General features: G+C 35.2%; 2 protein-coding genes across 2 annotated transcripts; one reads left to right on the plus strand and one right to left on the minus strand.

Annotated features, from left to right (window-relative positions):
* Positions 1-15483: 15483 nt before the first annotated feature.
* On the plus strand, positions 15484-17872 carry LOC143552004 (uncharacterized). Its single transcript, XM_077042315.1, has 5 exons — positions 15484-15523; positions 16051-16209; positions 16463-16514; positions 16936-17002; positions 17655-17872. Exons 2-5 carry the CDS (start codon positions 16054-16056, stop codon positions 17743-17745), a joined length of 366 nt encoding a protein of 121 aa, XP_076898430.1. The 5' UTR covers positions 15484-15523; positions 16051-16053; the 3' UTR covers positions 17746-17872.
* An 894-nt stretch (positions 17873-18766) lies between these two features.
* Positions 18767-22337, minus strand: LOC143552005 (beta-ketoacyl-[acyl-carrier-protein] synthase III A, chloroplastic-like). Its single transcript, XM_077042316.1, has 8 exons — positions 21967-22337; positions 21031-21179; positions 20811-20947; positions 20022-20127; positions 19831-19949; positions 19679-19743; positions 19211-19424; positions 18767-19126 (listed from the first exon to the last, which is right to left on the minus strand). Exons 1-8 carry the CDS (start codon positions 22110-22112, stop codon positions 18905-18907), a joined length of 1158 nt encoding a protein of 385 aa, XP_076898431.1. The 5' UTR covers positions 22113-22337; the 3' UTR covers positions 18767-18904.
* Between the last annotated feature and the right edge of the window lie 726 nt (positions 22338-23063).

A 23063-nucleotide genomic window follows, 5' to 3' on the forward strand; every position in this document is an offset into this window, starting at 1 on the left:
ATAAGTTTCCATCCTACCCAGCTTGCATGATTCATGGTTTAAATCATGAACTTTTAATCATATGTCATCATCGTTCATACTCGTTTACACCCTTTTACTATTCCATTATCTAGATCTAATTCGTTTTAGACATAAAGCTTGGACCTTTATCACTTTCAAACCCGTTTTAGGTATAAATCTTAAAGCTTTATCGATTTTAAACTCATTTTACCTAGATCCCTAGCTAATGAATAGATTAAGACCACCTTTATCCTCAAGTTTGCAACTTTATGATTTGTCTAGACTCGATCTACTCTATGCTTAAGTTTCAAGGAAAACCGTTCATAAAAACGTAACCTTTAAAGTTAAAGAACGTACCTTTAAACGTTTTTATGCTTCGGGTTAGCTTGGTTATGAACTATGATCTTGTATCTTGCTTGATTGATTAAGATTTATCAAGATCCTAGCTTGTTTCGGTCTTGGATCTCCTTCTCTTGCTTGCGGCCGTAATAGGGAGAGTGTATGTGTGTTTTAAGGTGTAAAATGGATAAGATGGATGGAAATGGAAAGGATTAGGGTTTAAGGGGGTATCTATACTCCCTTAAGCCCATGAACCTAAGGCCCATATTTTCTTTTTGGTCCATAACTAATCCCATCTAATTATCCTACTTACTCTTTCATATTTTATTAGTATTATTATGTTCGATCCACTAACTTGTTTATTTCACCTGACGCAATAATATATTAAATATTATTTTAGAGATTTTGGGATGTTACAAGTCTTCCCTCCTTAAAGAGGTTTCGTCCCCGAAACCTAGCTTATTCCTTGTAAAAGTAACACTTCTTACATTTACTCACTTTATTGAATCGCCTCCGCTTATGGGTCATCCTTCTTACTCCCGACTTGCAGTCATCGAGCGGTGATCATGTGTTTTAGCTATTAAGGCGGCTTGTCCATGTGGCCCTCGATGTATCACGTCTCGTCTTGCCTTCCAAGGAACCTTGTTTTATATAATAACGCTAACTCCGAACCAACACGCATTCAAGATAATTCATAAGTCACTTATATAAAATCACAAGAAAACACAACTCATTCGTAAAAACATATCAAAAGAAATCATTCAAGCTTGCCAGACAACATAGGTTCAACTGTAACCTAAAACACTCCTTAAATAATAACATCAAACAAATGTGATGAGCCACTTATTCTTCTGCAACCTTCTCAGTGATCGATAAATCTTCCTCTCACGCGTCCCCCCTTCTAACCCCCACCGCTACAACTTCTTTGCAATCTCTAGCTATGTGACCTGACTTACCACACTTGTAACATTTCTGGCCCTCGGTGCATTCACTAGAGATGTGTCCCTCCTTCCCGCATCGGTAGCACTGGTTTGGACCAGCCTTGCATTCTCCCAAGTGCATCTTCCCACACACTTTGCATGCTTCCTTGTCTACCATCTTCTGTGTCTTCTTTCCCGCATACTCCACGACATCTGCAGGCCGTTTGGTTCCTTTCCCTCCTTCCTTATCTTCCACTTCCACATCTTCCGCAGCTAGATCATCATAAACCATCTCTGCTAACTCAACAGCAGACTCAAAGGTGGCAAGTTTCTTAGCCCTGACTATCATGCAGACCTTCTGAGGAAGTCCCCTGACATAGCACTTGATCCGTTTCGCCTCAGTGTTCACCATGTCAGGCACCAACCTAGACATGCGGTTGAATTCAGTGGTGTACTCGTGGTGTGTCATCTTGCCCACCTTCAGATTCAGAAACTTCATCTCGGCCGAGTCATCTTGCCCGCCTTCAGATTCAGAAACTTCATCTCGGCCCTCTCAACCTCGGCATCAGCACAGAACCTTTTCATCACTAACTCCTTCAAGTTATTCCACCTCATTGCCTTAATCCCTTCTCGAGTCTTCCTTTGTTCCACAATTTCCCACCAATACATGGCCTCATCTTCAAATGACTAAGTGGCATAACCCACTGCTTGGTCGGGACGACACTCGCTAATTCGGATAATCTTGTCCATTGTGGTTATCCATTGGAGAGTAGCGATCGCGTCTCCTAGACCAGTCAGCTTCCGCGGGTGATGTGGTCTAAAACATACATATTCTTATATAAATATTTGCTACACTTTTAAGTACATTGAACTATGTTTTTACTGATATTACTTTTATTTGGCTCATATTTGAATTTTATAGTTTTGAAAAGACAACGAGCTAAAATAAAGTGTTTTTATTGAACTTAAGATTAACGAGCTAATATTTATGTAGACTTCATATAATATTACTATTCTTACTCTTATTATTTTGTTTGGTTAAATACGATATTTTTAAATATGAATAATAAGGTTGAAATTCTACATATTATTTGATATGGTCACTCATTATGTTTTAAAGTATTATACATTGTTATTTTAATTTCCTTTCTATCATGTTACAGAATTTCGTTGATTGGTGGGCCCCTAGTTCAATTGATTATGGGCTAAGAGTTAATAAAATATCACAAGATTTAAGAAGGGAAGTAGGTTTTTTTAACGAGGGCGCCTCTTTTGTGAGGCTACTGTTCGGAAATCGAACGTACGAAAAAAAACAAGGAAACAAGCAAGCACAACAAGCACCCTAGAAGCTCAAGTCTACGGCAATTTCAAGAATCAAAAAGTGAATTAATTTAAGCTAGCAGGCTGCTCAATTAATTTAATCAGAATAGTAGCTCAATCATATTTATTTCTTTTTACGATGAACTGCAGTATATATTTTATCTTTGTTTCATCCGTAAATATGATTGGCTAAACTATTAGACTGCCTGGGTTTGTATGAATACTTTTTAGACTCGTTTTACTTTTGGTTTTGGATTTATTATTGATTGGTTCATGTTTTCGTAAAGTTTTTATTGTGTTTGGTTGTGATACATATGCGTATTTGGTATTAATATATGATCAATTTTCTATTCCTTATGTGTCTTTGTGAACGTCTTTCATGTATGGATGCATATTAGGTTACTTACTGTGTGTTTGTAACTAGTTTATGGTTTATTGTTAACGTATTCCATAGGAATGGTAATTGAGAGTTTAGAGATACCTTATATTCTGTCACTTGAGAGACCGGGAGGTAATTAAGTGTCGTATGTTTTGGTCTTTTGCGGGTTTGGGTAGTGATTGCACGCGAGTGAGTTACCCTAGACTTCTTTAGATTCTTACATATATGAATTATAACCGAATTTAATAAGAATACCCCTTTACTCCTTAGGGTGTATTGTGATTAGAGATACCGGGAGGTAATTTAGTCTTTGGGTACCTTAGCATAGTTAGGTAAGGTGAGACCGGGAGGTGATCCGAACTATTAAACCGTTGAGTTTTACATGATATTTAGGGTTCTTAGGTATTGTTGGTGAGACCGGGAGGTGATCTAGCGTACTTTAGTTATTCCTTAAATTTCATATTTTTAGAATACGGTTCCATTCATAAACCCATTACCGAGAGTTTACACGTTTACTAAGTAGGATTCCTTACCTAGGTAGTTGTTTCCCTTATTTTTTTCGTGTCTAGTTTTCGTGTCAGTTTTAGTTTAAGTATTATTTAATTTATATTTAATAATTAAAAAGACAAAAATCAATAAAATCAATTTATTTAAGTTTTTAGTCAAAGTCTAGTTTAGGTGTCGCTAGTGTCCTTTGGGTTCGATATCCGGACTTCATTAGGCTTTACTACAGTTGATAGGTACAGTTGCCTGTCTAGTGGTCTAGCATTCGGAGAGTCTAGGTTTATAAATTTAAAACTAGAGTGTCTAGGTTAGGTTAATATTTTTAGTAAACCGTTTTGCACATCAAGTTTTTGGCACCACTGCCGGGGATACTTAGGCGATAGCGAAACTAGCTTTGATTGAACTTAATTGATTAATTGGTCTTTTTGTGTCTCGAGTTGTGGTGTGACTTGTGAGTCTGTGTTTTAGATTAGTGTGTCTAGTGGTGTTTAGGATAATTTAGTTTGTGTTTTATTTTATCGAGTCTAGTTAATATGTTTAATAGATCGAGTCAGTTTTTGAGTATTTTATATCGAAGATGTTGGAAAGAGATGATGTTGGAAAGAGCCAAACAAGAGGAACGTGAAAGATTCCAAAAGATTAAAGAATTGGAAGTCAGGCTTGATAAGTTGATCGATAGAGAAAGACTCCGTAAGATAGAGGAGCTCGAAGCTAGGTTAGACGAGATAAGTGCTAGAATTCAAAATGAGAGTTTTTCTTACAAGGAGCAGGAAGCCGTCTATGAAACAGATGATGAATTCTGGAATAATGATGATGAGGGCGTAATAGAAGAGATGGAGTTGGAGCTACCTGATTACACGAATCTGAGCGAAGATTTCGTTGTGGAGCCACTTGACCAGATGGAAGATGACGAAGAGGAAGAGCATGCACCATCTTGGGAGAATGAGTTTGGTGATGAATTGGTGGGTTTACCAGTTTTTGACGAACATGCAGAATTTGACCCTGTTGGCGATCTTATATATTTAGAAACACTAATCATGGGGAAGCCAACAATGGAGATCAAAATGTCACCAAAAGAAGAAAAGGAAGAGGAAGTGGCAAAGGAGGATGATCAGAATATGGTGGTAGTTGAGTCACCACATCATGTGAAGGTTAGAATGTCTGTGGAGGAACTAGATAGTGGATCGCCACCGAAATCGACAAAGCCTCAGAAGAGGAAGCGAAAGTGCTCGGATCAGCACATGTTGAGGGTTCAAAAATGGTACATTAAGAGTTATAGGACAACACTGAAATGTACAAATAACCCTTTTCCTCATTATATGCCACGTATTAGGTTTGGTCTGGGTAAGTTTAAGTATTGGTGGTCCGACCCGTTTTTTGAATGTCTTACAATGCTTTTTAGTTTCACTATGTGTTATTTGTTTAAATATGTTGGAAGGGTGGAATTAAATGGGCTAGACCGAGGTTGGATAAAAGAAAAGCCTCCTGATTGAGATTTCAGGAGCGAGTCTGGCTGAAGACTTATAGTAAACTTAGCGCTTCCCGGGAGGCAACCCGGTAGTATGCTTGTATTTTTGTTTTTTGTTTTAGGTTTTCTTGTTTTCTTGTGCTGGTTGTTTCTTGGTTTGATTTCAGGTTGCTTCAGAGATGCTATTGGATGATTGATGATACATGGTTTGATTCAAGTGTGGGGAGAATATTTGTTTATTGATTCCCGCTTTCGTTCGTAAGTGACAGCTTGGTAGAGAGCACTGGAGTGTGATGCTTTCATTCGAATTGGAGGACACAGAACACGACTCGCAAGCAATATCGTCATATTTACTAGGGGAGTCTGTTCCACTTTACTTATATTTGAATGTGCTTTAATTTTTGTCTTTTTCCTGTCTCATTGAGGACAATGTGACATTTAAGTGTGGGGATGGGAAACTGATGTTTTTATCTAAAAAAAATTCAAATTCAAAAATTTTTATAAAATAATAATAAAAAGGAAGTTTAAAAAAATATAAAAAAAATTGAAAAATGTCCCGAATTTTTAACGAAGATTTTTGCAAATAATGGAAAATGATAGAAAAATTTGAGATTGGTTTTTAAAAAAACTACTATTATACATGAGATTAAATAAAAGATAACGCACTAAGCTTGGGATGTGTCGGTAGGCCCAACTAGCTTTGATAGTCCTCTTTAGCACATTTCTTATATATAATAATTTAAAAAAAAGGTGAAGCCGAATTTCGATGCTTAGGGAGGATTACCATAATCTAAAAACTTTGAGATGGTAAGACTTAGATGCACTCAAATCATCACACCACCATATGTCCATCTTTTTACGAGCTTAGAAATAATTATATACTTTAGGGTGATATAAAAAAAATGGAAAAAAAAAGAAAAAAAAAAGAAAAGAAAAAAAAAGAAGTATGTTTTGAAAGTGTATTATGAAAAGTTATTTCAAGAAGCAAATGCTTGTGAGAAAGTTATGTATTGTAAAATGCCAAGAAACATTCTTTAAAGTTAGTAAAAGAGGCCATATGTGCACATACTAGACGGGACTTAGAGTGTACGTGTTACCTTGGAGATAGTGACTCTGAGGATACACTATTGGGGCTCGAAGGTTCTTAGTCAATAAATATCAAATTTGGAATTTATAGGACAAAGTCCAATAATATTTAGGAATAGCTCGTACGGCCTTCACATGACCATTCATCCATCAAATTTCACCGAGTGCATCTACTTAGTACCATCAACGAGTCCTTGGCTTATGGTGATTTATCAAACCATTCTGCTTTGACTCTAGTTTTTCTAGCTCTCTTTGTCTGAGATGGGGTAGGTGTAGCCGTGGTTTTTGAACTTAAAAGGCTTAATGCAATTGGGGCTTGATAGGCTTGTGGCTGGGTTTAAGTGGACAACAATACGGCAATCGTAGTTTTTGCGTTTATCTGTGCTTAAAAGATAACTTATATGTTTTAAAGATCAGTTTCAAATTCTGATTCCATTGCAAAATAGTTTTTTCGGTGACGAAAAAGGTTTAAGTGTGGGGATATTTGATGTGGTCTAAAACATACATATTATTATATAAATATTTGCAACACTTTTAAGTACGTTGAACTATATTTTTACTGATATTACTTTTATTTGGCTCATATTTGAATTTTATAGTTTTGAAAAGACAACGAGCTAAAATAAAGTGTTTTTATTGAACTTAAGATTAACGAGCTAATATTTATGTAGACTTTATATAATATTATTATTCTTACTCTTGTTATTTTGTTTGGTTAAATACGATATTTTTAAATATGAATAATAAGGTTGAAATTCTACATATTATTTGATATGGTCACTCATTATGTTTTAAAGTATTATGCGTTGTTATTTTAATTTCCTTTCTATCATGTTACATAATTTCGTTGATTGGTGGGCCCCTAGTTCAATTGATTATGGGCTAAGAGTTAATAAAATATCACAAGATTTAAGAAGGGAAGTAGGTTTTTTTAACGAGGACGCCTCTTTTGTGAGGCTACTGTTCGGAAATCGAACGTACGAAAAAAAAACAAGGAAACAAGCAAGCACAACAAGCACCCTAGAAGCTCAATTCTACGGCAATTTCAAGAATCAAAAAGTGAATTAATTTAAGCTAGCAGGCTGCTCAATTAATTTAACCAAACTAGTAGCTCAATCATATTTATTTCTTTTTACGATGAACTGCAGTATATATTTTATCTTTGTTTCATCCGTAAATATGATTGGCTAAACTATTAGACTGCCTGGGTTTGTATGAATACTTTTTAGACTCGTTTTACTTTTGGTTTTGGATTTATTATTGATTGGTTCATGTTTTCGTAAAGTTTTTATTGTGTTTGGTTGTGATACATATGCGTATTTGGTATTAATATATGATCAATTTTCTATTCCTTATGTGTCTTTGTGAACGTCTTTCATGTATGGATGCATATTAGGTTACTTACTGTGTGTTTGTAACTAGTTTATGGTTTATTGTTAACGTATTCCATAGGAATGGTAATTGAGAGTTTAGAGATACCTTATATTCTGTCACTTGAGAGACCGGGAGGTAATTAAGTGTCGTATGTTTTGGTCTTTTGCGGGTTTGAGTAGTGATTGCACGCGAGTGAGTTACCCTAGACTTCTTTAGATTCTTACATATATGAATTATAACCGAATTTAATAAGAATACCCCTTTACTCCTTAGAGTGTATTGTGATTAGAGATACCGGGAGGTAATTTAGTCTTTGGGTACCTTAGCATAGTTAGGTAAGGTGAGACCGGGAGGTGATCCGAACTATTAAACCGTTGAGTTTTACATGATATTTAGGGTTCTTAGGTATTGTTGGTGAGACCGGGAGGTGATCTAGCGTACTTTAGTTATTCCTTAAATTTCATATTTTTAGAATACGGTTCCATTCATAAACCCATTACCGAGAGTTTACACGTTTACTAAGTAGAATTCCTTACCTAGGTAGTTGTTTCCCTTATTTTTTTCGTGTCTAGTTTTCGTGTCAGTTTTAGTTTAAGTATTATTTAATTTATATTTAATAATTAAAAAGACAAAAATCAATAAAATCAATTTATTTAAGTTTTTAGTCAAAGTCTAGTTTAGGTGTCGCTAGTGTCCTTTGGGTTCGATATCCGGACTTCATTTGGCTTTACTACAGTTGATAGGTACATTTGCCTGTCTAGTGGTCTAGCATTAGGAGAGTCTAGGTTTATAAATTTAAAACTAGAGTGTCTAGGTTATGTTAATATTTTTAGTAAACCGTTTTGCACATCAGCGGATCACAGCCCTTGAAGGACTTGTAGTTACACCCACCTCAGTCTTTCTTTCCATCATCAGCTTTCACAGATCCAACTTCATCCGAGTCACCCTTCTCTCCCTCACCATTCTTGTTACCATTTCCCCCTGACCCTTCAGCAGTTCTCCCATGGCTTCCAGCAGATCTCTCGGGATTCTGGTTCTTCACAGTAGTGGCTACAGCTTAAACAATGGCTGCTTGAATCGCAGGGTCAAGTTGAACCCCTTCGTTGTTGCTTGGGTTTCCTCTAGCTGCGCTTCCTTCCTCTCCGGTGTTGGAAGCTGCTTATACCGATGGTTGTCGGACAATATGAGGCCTGCCCCGACGCCCAGTGCGACCTCCAGTGCCAACAATCTCTCTTGCGCCAGCCATCGTATTCTAAAAGGAAAAACACAAACGGTGTCTATTACGACACTCATCCTACCATTTAACACCATTGTCTAGTACGACATTTTATCATAACATAAATAATCATTCATAACCAAAATCAATATATTACACGTCATAGATAAGCATAAGTTTTAAACCTTAACACAAATTAAGTTCTTAGGTAGTCGTACTTAAAACGAAATTACACTATTGTCTAAACAATTATTCCTTCATCAAGCTCTCCTCTCTGCAGTTTTCCTTTGGCCTATGCTCCTATCCCTTTCGCGCATCCCGCCTCCATTCTCTTGCACTTCATTTCCATGTGACCAGTTTTACCGCATCTGTAACACGCGGGCCTTGTAGTGCATTCTGGAGCATAATGCCCCACCTCCCCACACTTGTAACAGGCATTCGATCCAAGCCTGCGCTCTCCACCATGAGCTTTACCACACTTATGAAAAACTTTGGTACCCTTACCCCATCTGCACTCACCACCGTGCATTTTTCCGCACACCTTGCATGTTTCCTTGTTTGCCCTTTTATGTGTCTTCCTGCCTGCATGCTCCCCGACATCTGCAGATCGTTTGGTTCCTTTCGCTCCTCCTTCATTGCCATCACCTTTCTCACCGTCTTCTCCTGTCCTCTTAGTGGTCTTTGCATGTCCTTCGGCAGACTTGACAGCACGAAATTTCTTTGCTGCAGCAGCCACAACGTAGGAAATGGCATACTGAACAACATGATACAGCTGATACCCTTCATCGCTGCTTGGTCCCTGCAGAGTTTCACTTTTCTCCTTTCCCGTGGTAGTAACTGGTTCTTCAGAAGGTTCCCGGATGACACGTGGTCCACAAGGACGTCCAGGGTGACCTCCCTTACCAACAAACCTTCTTGCTCCAGCCATCGTATTCTAAAGGGGAAAACACAAACATCATCACTCAAGGAACTGTTTAGTACAAGGATAGTAAGGCTAACAGATAATAACATTGGCCAGCTGTGATTAGCTGATCACGTTACTTTCCGTGTCTTATACACTTCCCCTTATGAGTCTATTTGTGCTGGTTCTACTTTAAACAGTTAGTCAATCAAAGCAATCAATTAATCCTATCCCTAATATCAACATACGTCATTTAACCATACACTTTACCTTTACCGAGCTTGCTTGAGTGACATATGACATTCTTGGATTGGCATCTTCTTTCTTTTATTACTTAAGTACCATTCTCTATTCGAGTCTAAGCATGTAGGATGCTCAGATCTCTCGAACTTTACTCTGATACCAACTTGTAAGGCCCCGTTCCCGGTAGCCCTACTTTAGCGTCGGATTTACTCATAAACACAGTTTTTACAAATCAGAGTTAATTAAAACTTTCACGGAATATAAAACTTTAACCGTTTATTAAACATTTAACCTTTTCTTTAAAACCATAACATAAAATATCATATTTAAAACATCGTTTCTTCAATCTTCAGATGCCAGCCGTTCAACCCATGCCATGTGCCAACCTCATGCCAACTCTTTAATCAAATCACCTGCGTGCATACTAAAAGTCAGCTACGCTGAGTGAGTTCTAGTTAATCAAGCAACTCATCATACAACCACTTCATACATTATATATGTATCCGAAGACACGTAATCCACTGTCTAACCTGTTCACCTTACCACTTAACCACTTAACTGTCCCTAACCACTTAGCCACTTGTTACGGAAGCACATAGAGGCTTGCCCTCCCACGCTCTCCCGTTATGCCACTTAATAACGAAGGCACGTATAGGCTTTCCCTACCACGCACTCAAGTTATGCCTCTTTAATAATGAAGGCACGTATAGGCTTACCCTACCATGCACTCACGTTATGCCACTTTAATAACGAGGGCACATATAGGCTTACCCTACCACGCACTCACGTTATGCCACTTTAATAACGAGGCACGTATAGGCTTACCCTACCACGCACAATCGTCGTGCCACTAACACCCTTACTAGTCCCTTGCCACTTCTATCACACTCTACCTCTACTTGTCTACAACATACTTCCTATCATTTCATCATTTACATAATAAGCAAGTCACATCAACAATCATACACACTAATAACCACTTGACAGTCACTATCCTTGGCGATAAGTGCAGTATCCGAAGATCGTTCACGCACCGGCAAGCATTATATATTAGCTACTTGTATAACATCTATAGCATACACTTACCACTTAAGGTAAGTGTATTCACACTTCACATCGAGTATGCACACAGCCCCGAAAACATAACAAGGAAATGGGGCTAGAAACTCACCTGGGCCTGTTGCACTCGCCGTTAATCGTAATTCCTTTCTTTAACTGGGCTCGGCTAACTATTAAATATATATATGTTAATTAACCTTTCACTTGATTTAAGTTGGTATCTAAGTTAGCCAATAATTATCTAAATTGGGTTTGTTTGGTTTAGATGGGTTATGGGTTTAGGCCAGACCCAACTGTCCATTAAAATACTTAGGCACAACTGGACTCAGACCCAACTCCAAATAGAGAACTGGCCGAGAACTCTTCGGCAGAGAACTCTTGGCCGAGAACACTGGGTTGACCGAGAACACCATGGCCGAGAACATAAGGTCACCGAGAACATTCTGGCCGAGAACTTGTTGGTTGTCCGTTGACCGAAAACCCTAAGGGTTGACCATGGATTCCCCAAACTTGGCCGAGAACCCCCAGTTCAGCCCCTTTTCTATCATAAGTTTCCATCCTACCCACCGTACATGATTCATGGTTTAAATCATGAACTTTTAATCCTATGTCATCATCGTTCATACTCGTTTACACCCTTTTACTATTCCATTATCTAGATCTAATTCGTTTTAGACATAAAGCTTGGACCTTTATCACTTTCAAACCCGTTTTAGGTATAAATCTTAAAGCTTTATCGATTTTAAACTCATTTTACCTAGATCCCTAGCTAATGAATAGATTAAGACCACCTTTATCCTCAAGTTTGCAACTTTATGATTTGTCTAGACTCGATCTACTCTATGCTTAAGTTTCAAGGAAAACCGTTCATAAAAATGTAACCTTTAAGGTTAAAGAACGTACCTTTAAACGTTTTTAGGCTTCGGGTTAGCTTGTTTATGAACTATGATCTTGTATCTTGTTTGATTGATTAATATTTATCAAGATCCTAGCTTGTTTCGGTCTTGGATCTCCTTCTCTTGCTTGCGGCCGTAATAGGGAGAGTGTATGTGTGTTTTAAGGTGTAAAATGGATAAGATGGATGGAAATGGAAAGGATTAGGGTTTAAGGGGGTATTTATACTCCCTTAAGCCCATGGACCTAAGGCCCATCTTTTCTTTTTGGTCCATAACTAATCCCATCTAATTATCCTACTCACTCTTTCATATTTTATTATTATTATTATGTTCGATCCACTAACTTGTTTATTTCACCCGACGCAATAATATATTAAATAGTATTTTAGAGATTTCGGGATGTTATAGGACTCGTTCCTATTAATACAAAATCAATGTACTTGGGTAAATGTATGATCATACTAGATGAGAATAAATGAGGATGAGATACCAACCACCAAACATAAAATAAACATCTAATCACATAGAGCATAATCATAGAGCATGCAATAATCACACATAAACATATATTGAATCGTGCTTTGAATAGATGTAGATATATAACATGAGTAAAACTGAATAAGGTATACATGCTACCCCCAAATATAAAAGATGGAAAAAGGGGTATGTAAACTCACCTTAGGGATAAGGTAGATGATAACGGGGATACGAGTAAATTGAACATGTTAGTTAGTTTTCGCGACGTCCCGACGATATTTCCTAATTTTAAATGAACAACTAGAATAAATAATCGGATGCTATAAATGAAGAAGACTCGATAACAAGGGCTTATAACGGATCTGGGATTTATAAGGCATTAAATGTATTTATTATAAATTGCTAATATTATAAGCGTAACAAAAAAAAACTCTTTATATACATTTTATGTAAGTCGACTTAAAGCGTCACGATTAATTATTCTCACAAGTTATTTATTGATTTTTAATTATAAATTGCTAATATTTATAATATGATTATGTATTTAAATGAAAAACTTATCTTGGTGATAGTTTAGTTTAGATGAATAAAACAATTTTTGGTTTAGTTTTCTTTTAAAATTAGGTTTTAAATACAAAATATAAATTTTATAAATATATGTAAAACTTATATGTTTATATTTACATGAATGGAAACATTAATCAAGATTTATTTTGAAGGTTTAATGAGGTTTGGTTCGTTAAACAAATGAATATAATATTAGCTTTTATTATAAATCTAGTTGAATAATAACGTTTCATTAAATCAAAAGAGGATAAAAGTCAAAATAAAGAAAGGAAAAATAACAAAAACCGGTCACCCAGGGACTCGAACCCGGGTCTCTGGGTGTTACATGTCTTAACAGGTGGTGCACCAGCCAACTGGGCTGGTGGCTCACACGAATGCAATATGAAAGTAAAAGTAGTTAAGCACTTGTTTAAACAGCCACAACTCCTTATAAACCCTAGATTAAACTAATCCCAATCGAAGGATCTTTGTCCTCTGTCACTCAAAATTGACAGAGGGCTTTTGTTACACAATAAAGACCGGTCATAACTCATATTTAATTTACCTGATTTGGTTATGAATTGACAGAGGACAACGAGCTAGGGTTTCGTTTTTGAATAAGAATTTGGGCTTAATATTAACAACTTCTGGGTTATAATTGATAAGGGGGTTTTGGTTTGGAATGCTAAGGAGATGATGTAGCGTGGTTTAATTGTGTTTTGATTGATCATTTATAGTGTTTTGAGGCCTAGGTTAGCTGCGGGTTGATTAGGTTGTGATTAGCTGTCAAATCGCTATGGTTTACTACAATTAGACTGTCGGTTAACGCGTTTATGAATCAAGGAATGATTTTGCATAATCAATTTCGTGATTTAGGCCGTTAATTACGGATCAAGAAGAAGGGGGGTTATTGGAGGCCGACGGGAAGAGAGGGAAAATGTTTCTCCTTTTTTTTATTTGTTTACAAAATGGCCCCTGGTGTTTGCTTAGTAAGACAAGTTAGGGCATAACATAGTTAAGGGGATGGTTTATGCACATTTTTGATAGTTATATGATATTATGAAATAAACGATACTTGCATCGAGTGTCGGGAAGGGAAAGGAGTGATAAATAAAGTAATAAAATTATTCTCATTTAATAGCGGAAATAATAATAATAATCGGATCGGGTTTTCGGGTTTGAAATTTAACGAATGTTACAGTGTAACCATGAATGATTTTACATACCTCAAAGTGCAACCACAATTAGAGTTAAAAAATATAAACGCTAATCTAACTATGATAAATTTTGCATACCTATTGGATAAATTTGTGACACTATAATTGTCTAAAATCCATTCACATAACATTAAAGACTTAAAAAGTTTTTATCAAAGTTACAGCCACAAAATATGGAAATTAGGTAGCCATGATCTCAAATCATAGAAACGATTGAACCTCAAGCTGTAATAAAAAATGTAAGATGCAAATATCAACTTTTATAGATCTAATGATAAAAGAAAATGAGATATGCAATTAACTCTAAGATAGCATATGAATTGAAATTAGAAAACCCCAATATTATACAATTTTGCTAACAAACACAAAAATGAAAATCAATAACAACAATGAGTTAGAAATAAAATGAACATATCTCGAACCTTTTGTTTAAGCTCTCAAATTTTTCATCGGTTACCTGACCTCCAAACACCACTTTATTGATCCCATCCGAATGCTGCATTCAATCAATCATAATATTTTTAATGCAAAACATTCAGCAACAAATCATCAATTACAAAAGTTAGGTTAAAAACTGAGACTCATGATACTGAAAGAATCATGTCGTAATTAGTGCATACCTATTGTGGTCCGATAAAGACGACCAAAATCATTTGCTTTAGGCAAATAAACCCTAAACACAACCCTTAATTACGACCATAACATGCTCCCGGCGGTGATTGATTTGGGTTCCTAGAATCCGTTTGTTGCGTGAGGGAGAAGAAGAGGAGAATGTTTGATTGAATGCTAGGGTTTTATTATTTTGGTTTAAATATGATGATAGTTGTACTTGAAAAAAAATCGGGTATTTATTCTTACATTTAAATCGGGTCATGGGTTCATAAAAAATATAAATGAGTCCTTGCGTTTTTTATAGTTTAAAGGAAACATTGATTAAATAGGAAACTACATTTGACATCTAAGTGGCATCCTATGTGAAGTTTCTAAAATGATGTCACGTGAAACGTATGTATCTATAATATAAATACACGAAAACATAAAAATCTTACGTGTCGCGATGTGGTTGCTCCCCTTTTTTGGAGTCATCAGATTTGCTTGATTTTTAAATGGAGACTTCTCGTGCATTTGACCCGAATTCACGGGTATGGATCTCATCAAACCCATATATTTTTTAAACGGGTTATAACATCTCATTAAATTAAAACTAATCTCACCAAATATTTGATATAAAAATCATATAAAGTAGAGTTGTATTAAAAATTAATATTTGATTTATTTAAATAAAGATGTATATTATTTACAATAAAAAAACCAATTTTACCGTAACAAAATAAACGAGTCTTGAGTCTCATCAAATCAATATAGCTTTTAAACCGGGTTATAACATCTCATTTATTTATAAAAACAATTTATCATCAAAACTATTATTAAATAAAAAAATAAAAATTTGAAAAATAAATAAATACCCATTGTTGTTTTGGGTATAGAAAACTCCAACTTCATTTTCAACACTTCCTTCCTCCATTGTTGTTCATCAAACTGGTACACACATCAGGATCAGATCCACCATTTTCATAGGTTTGCCTGCATCATTTCCTCTTTTAGATTCGCAATCTTCTTTTGATCTTTTTATTCTATCTTTAATTTTGTCTACGAAATTAGGTCAATTTGCTAACAGTCTTCTTGATCTAGTGGCAATATATTTTTTGTAACCGAACCCAACCGAACCGCCTGTTCATTGAACCGTTTGGCAGATAGTTCAGTTATGTTCTCGTTTATATCAACGAACAAAAAAGTTTTATTAAATTAACAGGAACATGTACATATGTTTTTTTGTCTTCGTTTAGATTGTTAATGAACGGACACGAACATTTACATTTTGATAACAACAAACATAAACTAGAAAATCCACTCGTTTAACTGTTAATGCCCGGTTAAAGTTACATAAACTAACAACAACAATTCCCCTTTCGTGGTCGTTCACAGGCCTAGAATTCGATCCATGGTGCTTTATTAATAAGGTGTCATGTAGGCTAGTTCACTTATTGTAATTACTATATTATTACTTTGAGTCATGATATTGTTTTGTGTTTTGGTCTTTGAAGCCAATGGCGGAGTCTGGGAATTCGATGATGTATTCTCTTCTTCTCTTTGTTGTCACTCTCTCACTACAAGAAATGTATAGAGGGAAGTTAGCATCATCAGAACTATTCACCATACTTGGAGGATTCACCAGTTCTCTCGTCTTTCTTTTCTTGTTGACGGTGAGTTCTTTGTAACTTGTAGTGATTTGTGTGAAGATACTTGTGTTAGAGCTTTTTTGGTAATTGTATTAGTTGTTTGCTCTTTAATATTGAAATTTGTGATTTGATTATTATCTTTCTTTGCCTTAAATTGGTGATTTACATATATTTTGCTATAATTTTAGGGAAATTTACTTATTGATTTTGTTGTATAAACGTAATACATGATAGCTGCATATGCTTAACGGCCTATTTGGCTCTTCCTATTTTGCAGTTCATTGGAAATTACCAGGAGACTTATGGAGCTAAGACTGGATGGGGTGCTGGTGAGTTAATATTATCCTTATGGATTCTTTAGAGGTGGTGATTTTGGCATGCTATGTTTTATCTATGGTCCGAACGGCTAAAATAAAAATAGACTCTTTTTTTGTGTGTATTAAAACTTCCGAATTGTTTTATTAAAAAGATTAGATCATTATCGAAATGGATCATATTTTTGTATTTATATTTGATTCACATCCTTTTTATTTAAAAAAATGATATTTGTAAAAATATGTTGTGTCAGCCCAACCCAACATGTTTTGGCATCAGCTCAATTTGAGCCTTAAACACGACAGCAGGAATTACCAAAGCTGTTGCAGATAAACATCGGTTTTCTGTTAAAAGCCTGTTGAGCAAATTCATCTTAAATCAGTACTTGACAAAGCGTTAATAGTTCTTAATTATTTTATATTTTTTCATCTACAGTTATTCTAGCAGAGCTTGTTGCTCTTGTCGCCGCCTCCACTGTGCATCGAGTTTGTATAACCACTTGGTATTTTACTACCTTAGCTTCTCATAAAAAATGTTTTCACAGTTTAATGCATTGTATACATATGAAAACTTTGATTCCTATATGAATCTGGTTATCTATCTAAAAAACGGATTTCGTGTAAAATCAAACGCCTAAAAGTCAACCAAAGTGTTTCCAAATGTTTACAATCTTTTAAGCTGCCTTCTTCAAAAGAAGTAGATGGTAGATTTGATATTATAGTTCTTGTTATCATATTCAAGATTTCTTTATATTTCGAAAATTCATAGCAGGCTAAACAGCTCATTTTCTGTCTTCAAAAAAATATTAGGCGAAAAATGATTGGCAGAATGACATGCCAGGAAGGTTGATTAACGAATGAAACGGGTTGGGACCAAAATGGGCTATATGTTGTTCAAACGGAACTTTTTTTTACCCAAAATTATACTTTGTGTCATTTTAACTATTTTTTTAATAGAAAATAACATAGGAGGTTTTATGTATTAAAAATACGCATTGGTTGACTTTTGGCTTGTTTAACCCAGTTGACCCATTTCTTTATGAAAATATATTTTTTTACTCAGTTGACCCGTCAAAGATAAAATATGATCAACATATGGGTTTAAATTCCCGCCTCTGCCAATGAGTGTCAATAACTGATTTCTTTATTGTGCAGTTTCTTGTTCTCGGCTGTGATATTGTACGAGGTGAAGAAGATTTCAGAAGTCATGGTTTCGAAAAGTGAAGCAAAAGGTCGAAGGCATTGAAAAGGGGCTGGCGAATATCTGTTTTTGTTAAAGAGTTAGGGTTTAAACTGATACTTATACTTATCGTAAGTGGAAGTTTATCTCGAGTATAGACTATGATTGTGATCGAAAATTGATTTAATCTTGATCGTGTCATTTGATTTACGTCCGTTCGAGAATTGTTCACACATAATGTTTTTTCTCTTAGTTTTTGTCCTCAATGAGTTAATGGTCATTTCACATTTGGTCAAATATCTAACTTATTGTGGTTATGACAAAGAGAATCACAATCAAATCTTTGATTTAATAAAAATAATATATACACGAAAGGAAAAATCTCAATAGTATATGTACTTTTTTGCTCATTGCACCAAGTAATTGATTTGACATTGGTTGATATTGTTTCTTATTAATTTTTAATATATGATGTTCTTTTAAATTAAAGGAATATAACGTTACGATTTGTCTACTTTTGTGTATTTCAATATAATTTAAATAAAAAAAACAAATACATAGCAAGTACACCAATCAACAAACTTTATATTTGATGTGCCTCCTCTTTTATAAATTTTATATAGAAATAAACATGATTATATTTGTTTTTTTTTTTTACAGAAAGAACATATATTGAAAAAAAAACGAAAAGGTATATTGAAAATTATAAACAAAACAAAAAAGTGTATTAACTAAAGTTACAAACTTACAATAAGCACAAATAGTAGACAAACTTACAATAAGCAAAAATGGTGTGTGGAATTAAATTCACCTGAAATTCATTAATTCTATTTAAGATTTATCGTGTTATTCTTACAAGACATATATAGATGGTCTTTAAAGTATGTAATCAATGAACATCGCTCCACCCCAACCGTTAGTTTAATTAAAACAAAATTTCAATAACTTATTATTGTTCACACCACTTTACATACAATTCATACTATTTTCTTATACGAACAATATCGTCAATGAATTCGTCAAATTCTAATAAGCTTCAACTACTGCTGATGAACCATGATTTATCAACAATCACGAATACGGCTTTATTAAATATCATATAATCACTTTTAAAACACGTAAAATAACTTAAATGGTACACCGGCTTTAACAACATGCTACAAAACAAAATGTTTTCCAAACTCAGACCAAAAACATGATTGACAACAAACAGATTATTTCAGTTTCAGTTCCATCTAATAATAGCAGAACCCCAAGTAAGACCCGCCCCAAATCCCGATGTTGCAATGGTTTGACCTGGTTTGACTTTCCCACTGCGCACTGCTTCATCTAGCGCCAATGGAATAGAAGCTGCGCTTGTGTTACCATAATTTGCCAAATTTGATATCACTCGCTCTGCTGGTATTCCTAAACGTGTCGCAACCGCATCAAGAATCCTCTGATTCGCCTGCATTTAAATTATTATTGTTATTATTAAAACTTTGAAGAGTAGAAGCACATCCAAACATTGTCTTTAATATTCTCATAATACCTGATGGAGCAATAACCAATCAATGCTAGAACGCGTCATCCCAGCTTTTTCTAATGCAATCTCAATGGATTGTGGGACCGCTCGACAAGCGAACCTGAAAACTTCTTTACCATTCATTTGGATGAATGAATAAGATGAACCTTTTGGAGGGAATCCAACAACCGAGCCGTTAGTACCAAATGCTTCGTTTTCTTTAATGCCCGTGTGTAAATGCCTGAAATAAACCAATATTATGATTATCCAAAAGTGATTATATGATCCAAAAATAAACAAACTATTTATTCAAACATTCAATACTATGACTTAAAATCACAATCATCATATAATTAATTCCAAAACGCAAATCAAAACACCCTACAAGAGAATCTTGTGAACCCAAATCGACATCATCATTTTTTGTAAATGTTGACAATGGGCATTTAGGTAATTTTAATTTCAAAACATCTAATATAAAGTTAGAATTAGAACCTGTAGCCTTCACCATCACTATGCAAATCAAAACCAAATACACCGTCTTCTTCACTTTCACAGGCCTGTAAAAAAATCGCAACAACTCAACAACATACAAAAGCTGCAAACTTTTAACTTCAACAAGAAACAAGAAGTAAGGTGTTAAGCACCTGAACTAATACTGCACCAGCAGCATCCCCAAATAGAATACAAGTCCCTCTATCGCTCCAATCAACATAACGAGACAGTGCATCTGCCCCAATCACAAGAACGTTTTTATATCCGCCACCTGCATAAAAAGCTCATTTTTTATAAATGTAATGAAATCAAGAAATTGCAAAAAAGTATAAACAAAAGTTACCTCGGATATAACAAGAAGCTGATACTAGACCCAAAACAAATCCGCTACAAGCAGCTGTAATATCAAAAGCCAATGGATTTCCTTTACACCCGAGCGCAGCTTGTATCTGACATAAGATTAAAAGAAAGAATAAAGGATTTATTAGACGTTTAATATGAGTTTAGTTAAAGAGAACAAGTTGGTTTATTTACAAATTGAGGTTTTAATAAGACAAATTTTTTCTTGGTTACAAGGTCAAATTATGTAACTTTTTTTGGTGTCATATTTGAAATTAACGCGTTTTTTTTTCCAAAGTGAATCCTAGAAGTGGTGCTTTACAGCAATTGAATTAACGGGTCTATTCAGGTTATGTTTGTTTCTAATGGACGAAATGGGTAGAATAAAAAGATGTGATTGATGAGAAAATGGGTCAAACGCGTAAAAGTCACCCAAATGAAATTTTCATGCATTAAACCCCCCAAACCAGTTTATTTAAAAAATAATAATTTAACATTTTTATTAAAAAAAATTAGAACAGTATCGAAGTAATTTATGTTTCTAATCAAATTTAACACTAATCATTTATAAAATAATCGGCCCAACCCGTTTCAATCCATACAAAAAAATTAGCCATTTTTCCACCTCTAATTAGAGTATTATACTAACATTAACCTTTTCTACAAACTTAAAAGAAGTTAAGATTACTACATAAGAAAGAACTTTTAAATTGTTTCCATCAATTCAACAAATGCATTATATGCAATTGAAAATTTCTACACAAATATTGCCACAGTCTCTTTTCAGGAATACCTGCGGAGCACTACCAAATAGATCCTCCGGGGTCGATGTGCATAACAGAACCAAATCCACATCATCCGGATCAACCTCCGCCATTTCAAGTGCTTTCCGAGCCGCCTCAACAGCCAATCCTGTCATCTTATCTTTCCCTGTCAATCAACAAATAATCCACAACCGTTCAAATCATGAACCGTTATAATAATTATTACAATCTTTACAAGTGAAAACCAACCCGTAAGAACTCTTCGGTTTTTTATTCCAGTTCTAACAGATATCCATTCATCATTCGTATCGACAATTTTAGAAAGATCATCATTAGAAACCTTGAATTTAGGTATAGCAGAACCACATCCAACTAACTTGCACCCCTTTCCGACTAACCTGTGTTAGGATCTCGGTTAAGCAAAACACATACACAATCATACTGGCGGATAAATAAACGAACACGAGACACAAGGACGTACGCAGTTTGGTCTAAGCTAACCTACGTCCACGGGCTGCAACCAAGAATTTACTATTGCTTTATGCTCTAAACACTCATACAAGTACAACGATATACGAATATATAGAGACTAGGGATGTTCAACGAATCAAATTTTGAATATCAGCATGATTCCATTAAGAGATTACATATGAATAGGTCAAAGGTGTGCGTTTGATTACACCTCTTAATGGCTCACAAAGCCTCTTAATGGTTAAGATTCAGATTCAAAGGCAACCTCTTAATCAGTCAGACATCTTATTGATTCAGCACTAGATTACCAAACATCCATCGAATCGAATCATTTGAACTTTGATTTTTTGAACTCGGATTCGATTTAGATTTGGTCGATTCGATTCAAATTCAATATTTACTAAATCAAACTTAAAAACATAAATTCGAATTCGATTAGAAATTCAACTACTAAATCAAATTCGACATGCAACTTCGAATTTGTCGAATTTTGAATTTTTCAAGTCGAATTCTAACGTTTCTAGCTTAAGAAACAAGAAAACATAAACGGGCCCAAACCCGAACCAAAGCCCAAGCCTCCACAAACCCAACAACATAAAATGATCAAAAACCAAACCAAAACAAACCAAACCAATTCAAGCAAAACATCCAAAAACAACTAGGGTTTTAAAATTCACAAAAAAACCCCAATCAATCCAATTGCAATCAAACTACCTAGAAGCCTTGGATTCGGAGACCGAAAGCTTGTCGGCACCACGAACAGCATTAAGACAAGAAACCCTTTTGAGTATTCGATCAGGGGATGGAATAATAATGGATTTGTTGAGTGTGGGAGTGAAAACCCATGATGCATTGGCCATTAATTTGTGATGAAAGAGATGAAGGAATGGGTCTGTTTGTTTGTTTGTTTGTTAGTTATTGATTGATGCAGTTGTTGAAGACGTATGTAGAGTAGTTGTCCATAATATATTTAGGAACATGCACAAGGTGTTGTCTTTGGGTTTGTGTTTCAACAAAGTTTTCTTCTTCAACAATCTTTCGGAGTTGTCGAGGCAGAAGAATCTCACTCACCAGGATGTTTTTTTTTCTTTACATTTTAATATTATGTTTGTTAGATATATATTTTTTTAATTAGAAAGTACAATAATCATTTGTAGATATTTATTTCCTCTCATTACTAAAACCTGTTTTAATTTTAATAATCATTTTTTTAGCTAATAACTTTGGTAGCAATTATTAGTATATGATCATTTAATCACTCATTCATAATTTAATTTTTCTCTCTTTAGAAAATTGGTTTCATATTTTTAAGGTGTCTTCTTTTAAAATTAACATCTCTATTTTCTAAGATAAAGACAGAGTTTGCTTTCATTCATCTTTCTTATATTTGCTAGTAGCTTTGTTATTGATGAGATTTTTATTATGTTATTATAGAGGTAGGGTATCAAAAAGACCAAAATACCCTTAAGTATCACCCGCGGGTAGGGGAGGAAGCCCTCATAGGCCACCCGCGGAACCTATGGGTCACCCGCAAAACATAATAAAGGAAGAACATTCGTTCATCACGCGCGGAAGCATTTTGGCACCTTCAGATGTCACCCGCATGATAACACATCTATTCGCCAAGTTGACCGGAAGGCAATGCCAACAGGACAGCTGTAAGTAACTAACCACCTTCTAGAAGAATAACCACGATCGTTACTTGGAGAATACATGACCCATTGACCAATGAATGAAGCACACCTGGCCAGTTTGTTATAACCGTGCACATGGCCAGGGATCAGCTCGTCCTATCATAGAATGACGCGTCT

The sequence above is a fragment of the Bidens hawaiensis genome, unplaced genomic scaffold (assembly GCF_021521415.1).
Source record: "Bidens hawaiensis isolate Kalapana, Puna unplaced genomic scaffold, B.hawaiensis_p1.1 tig00016747_1, whole genome shotgun sequence".
Taxonomy (NCBI): Eukaryota; Viridiplantae; Streptophyta; class Magnoliopsida; order Asterales; family Asteraceae; genus Bidens; species Bidens hawaiensis.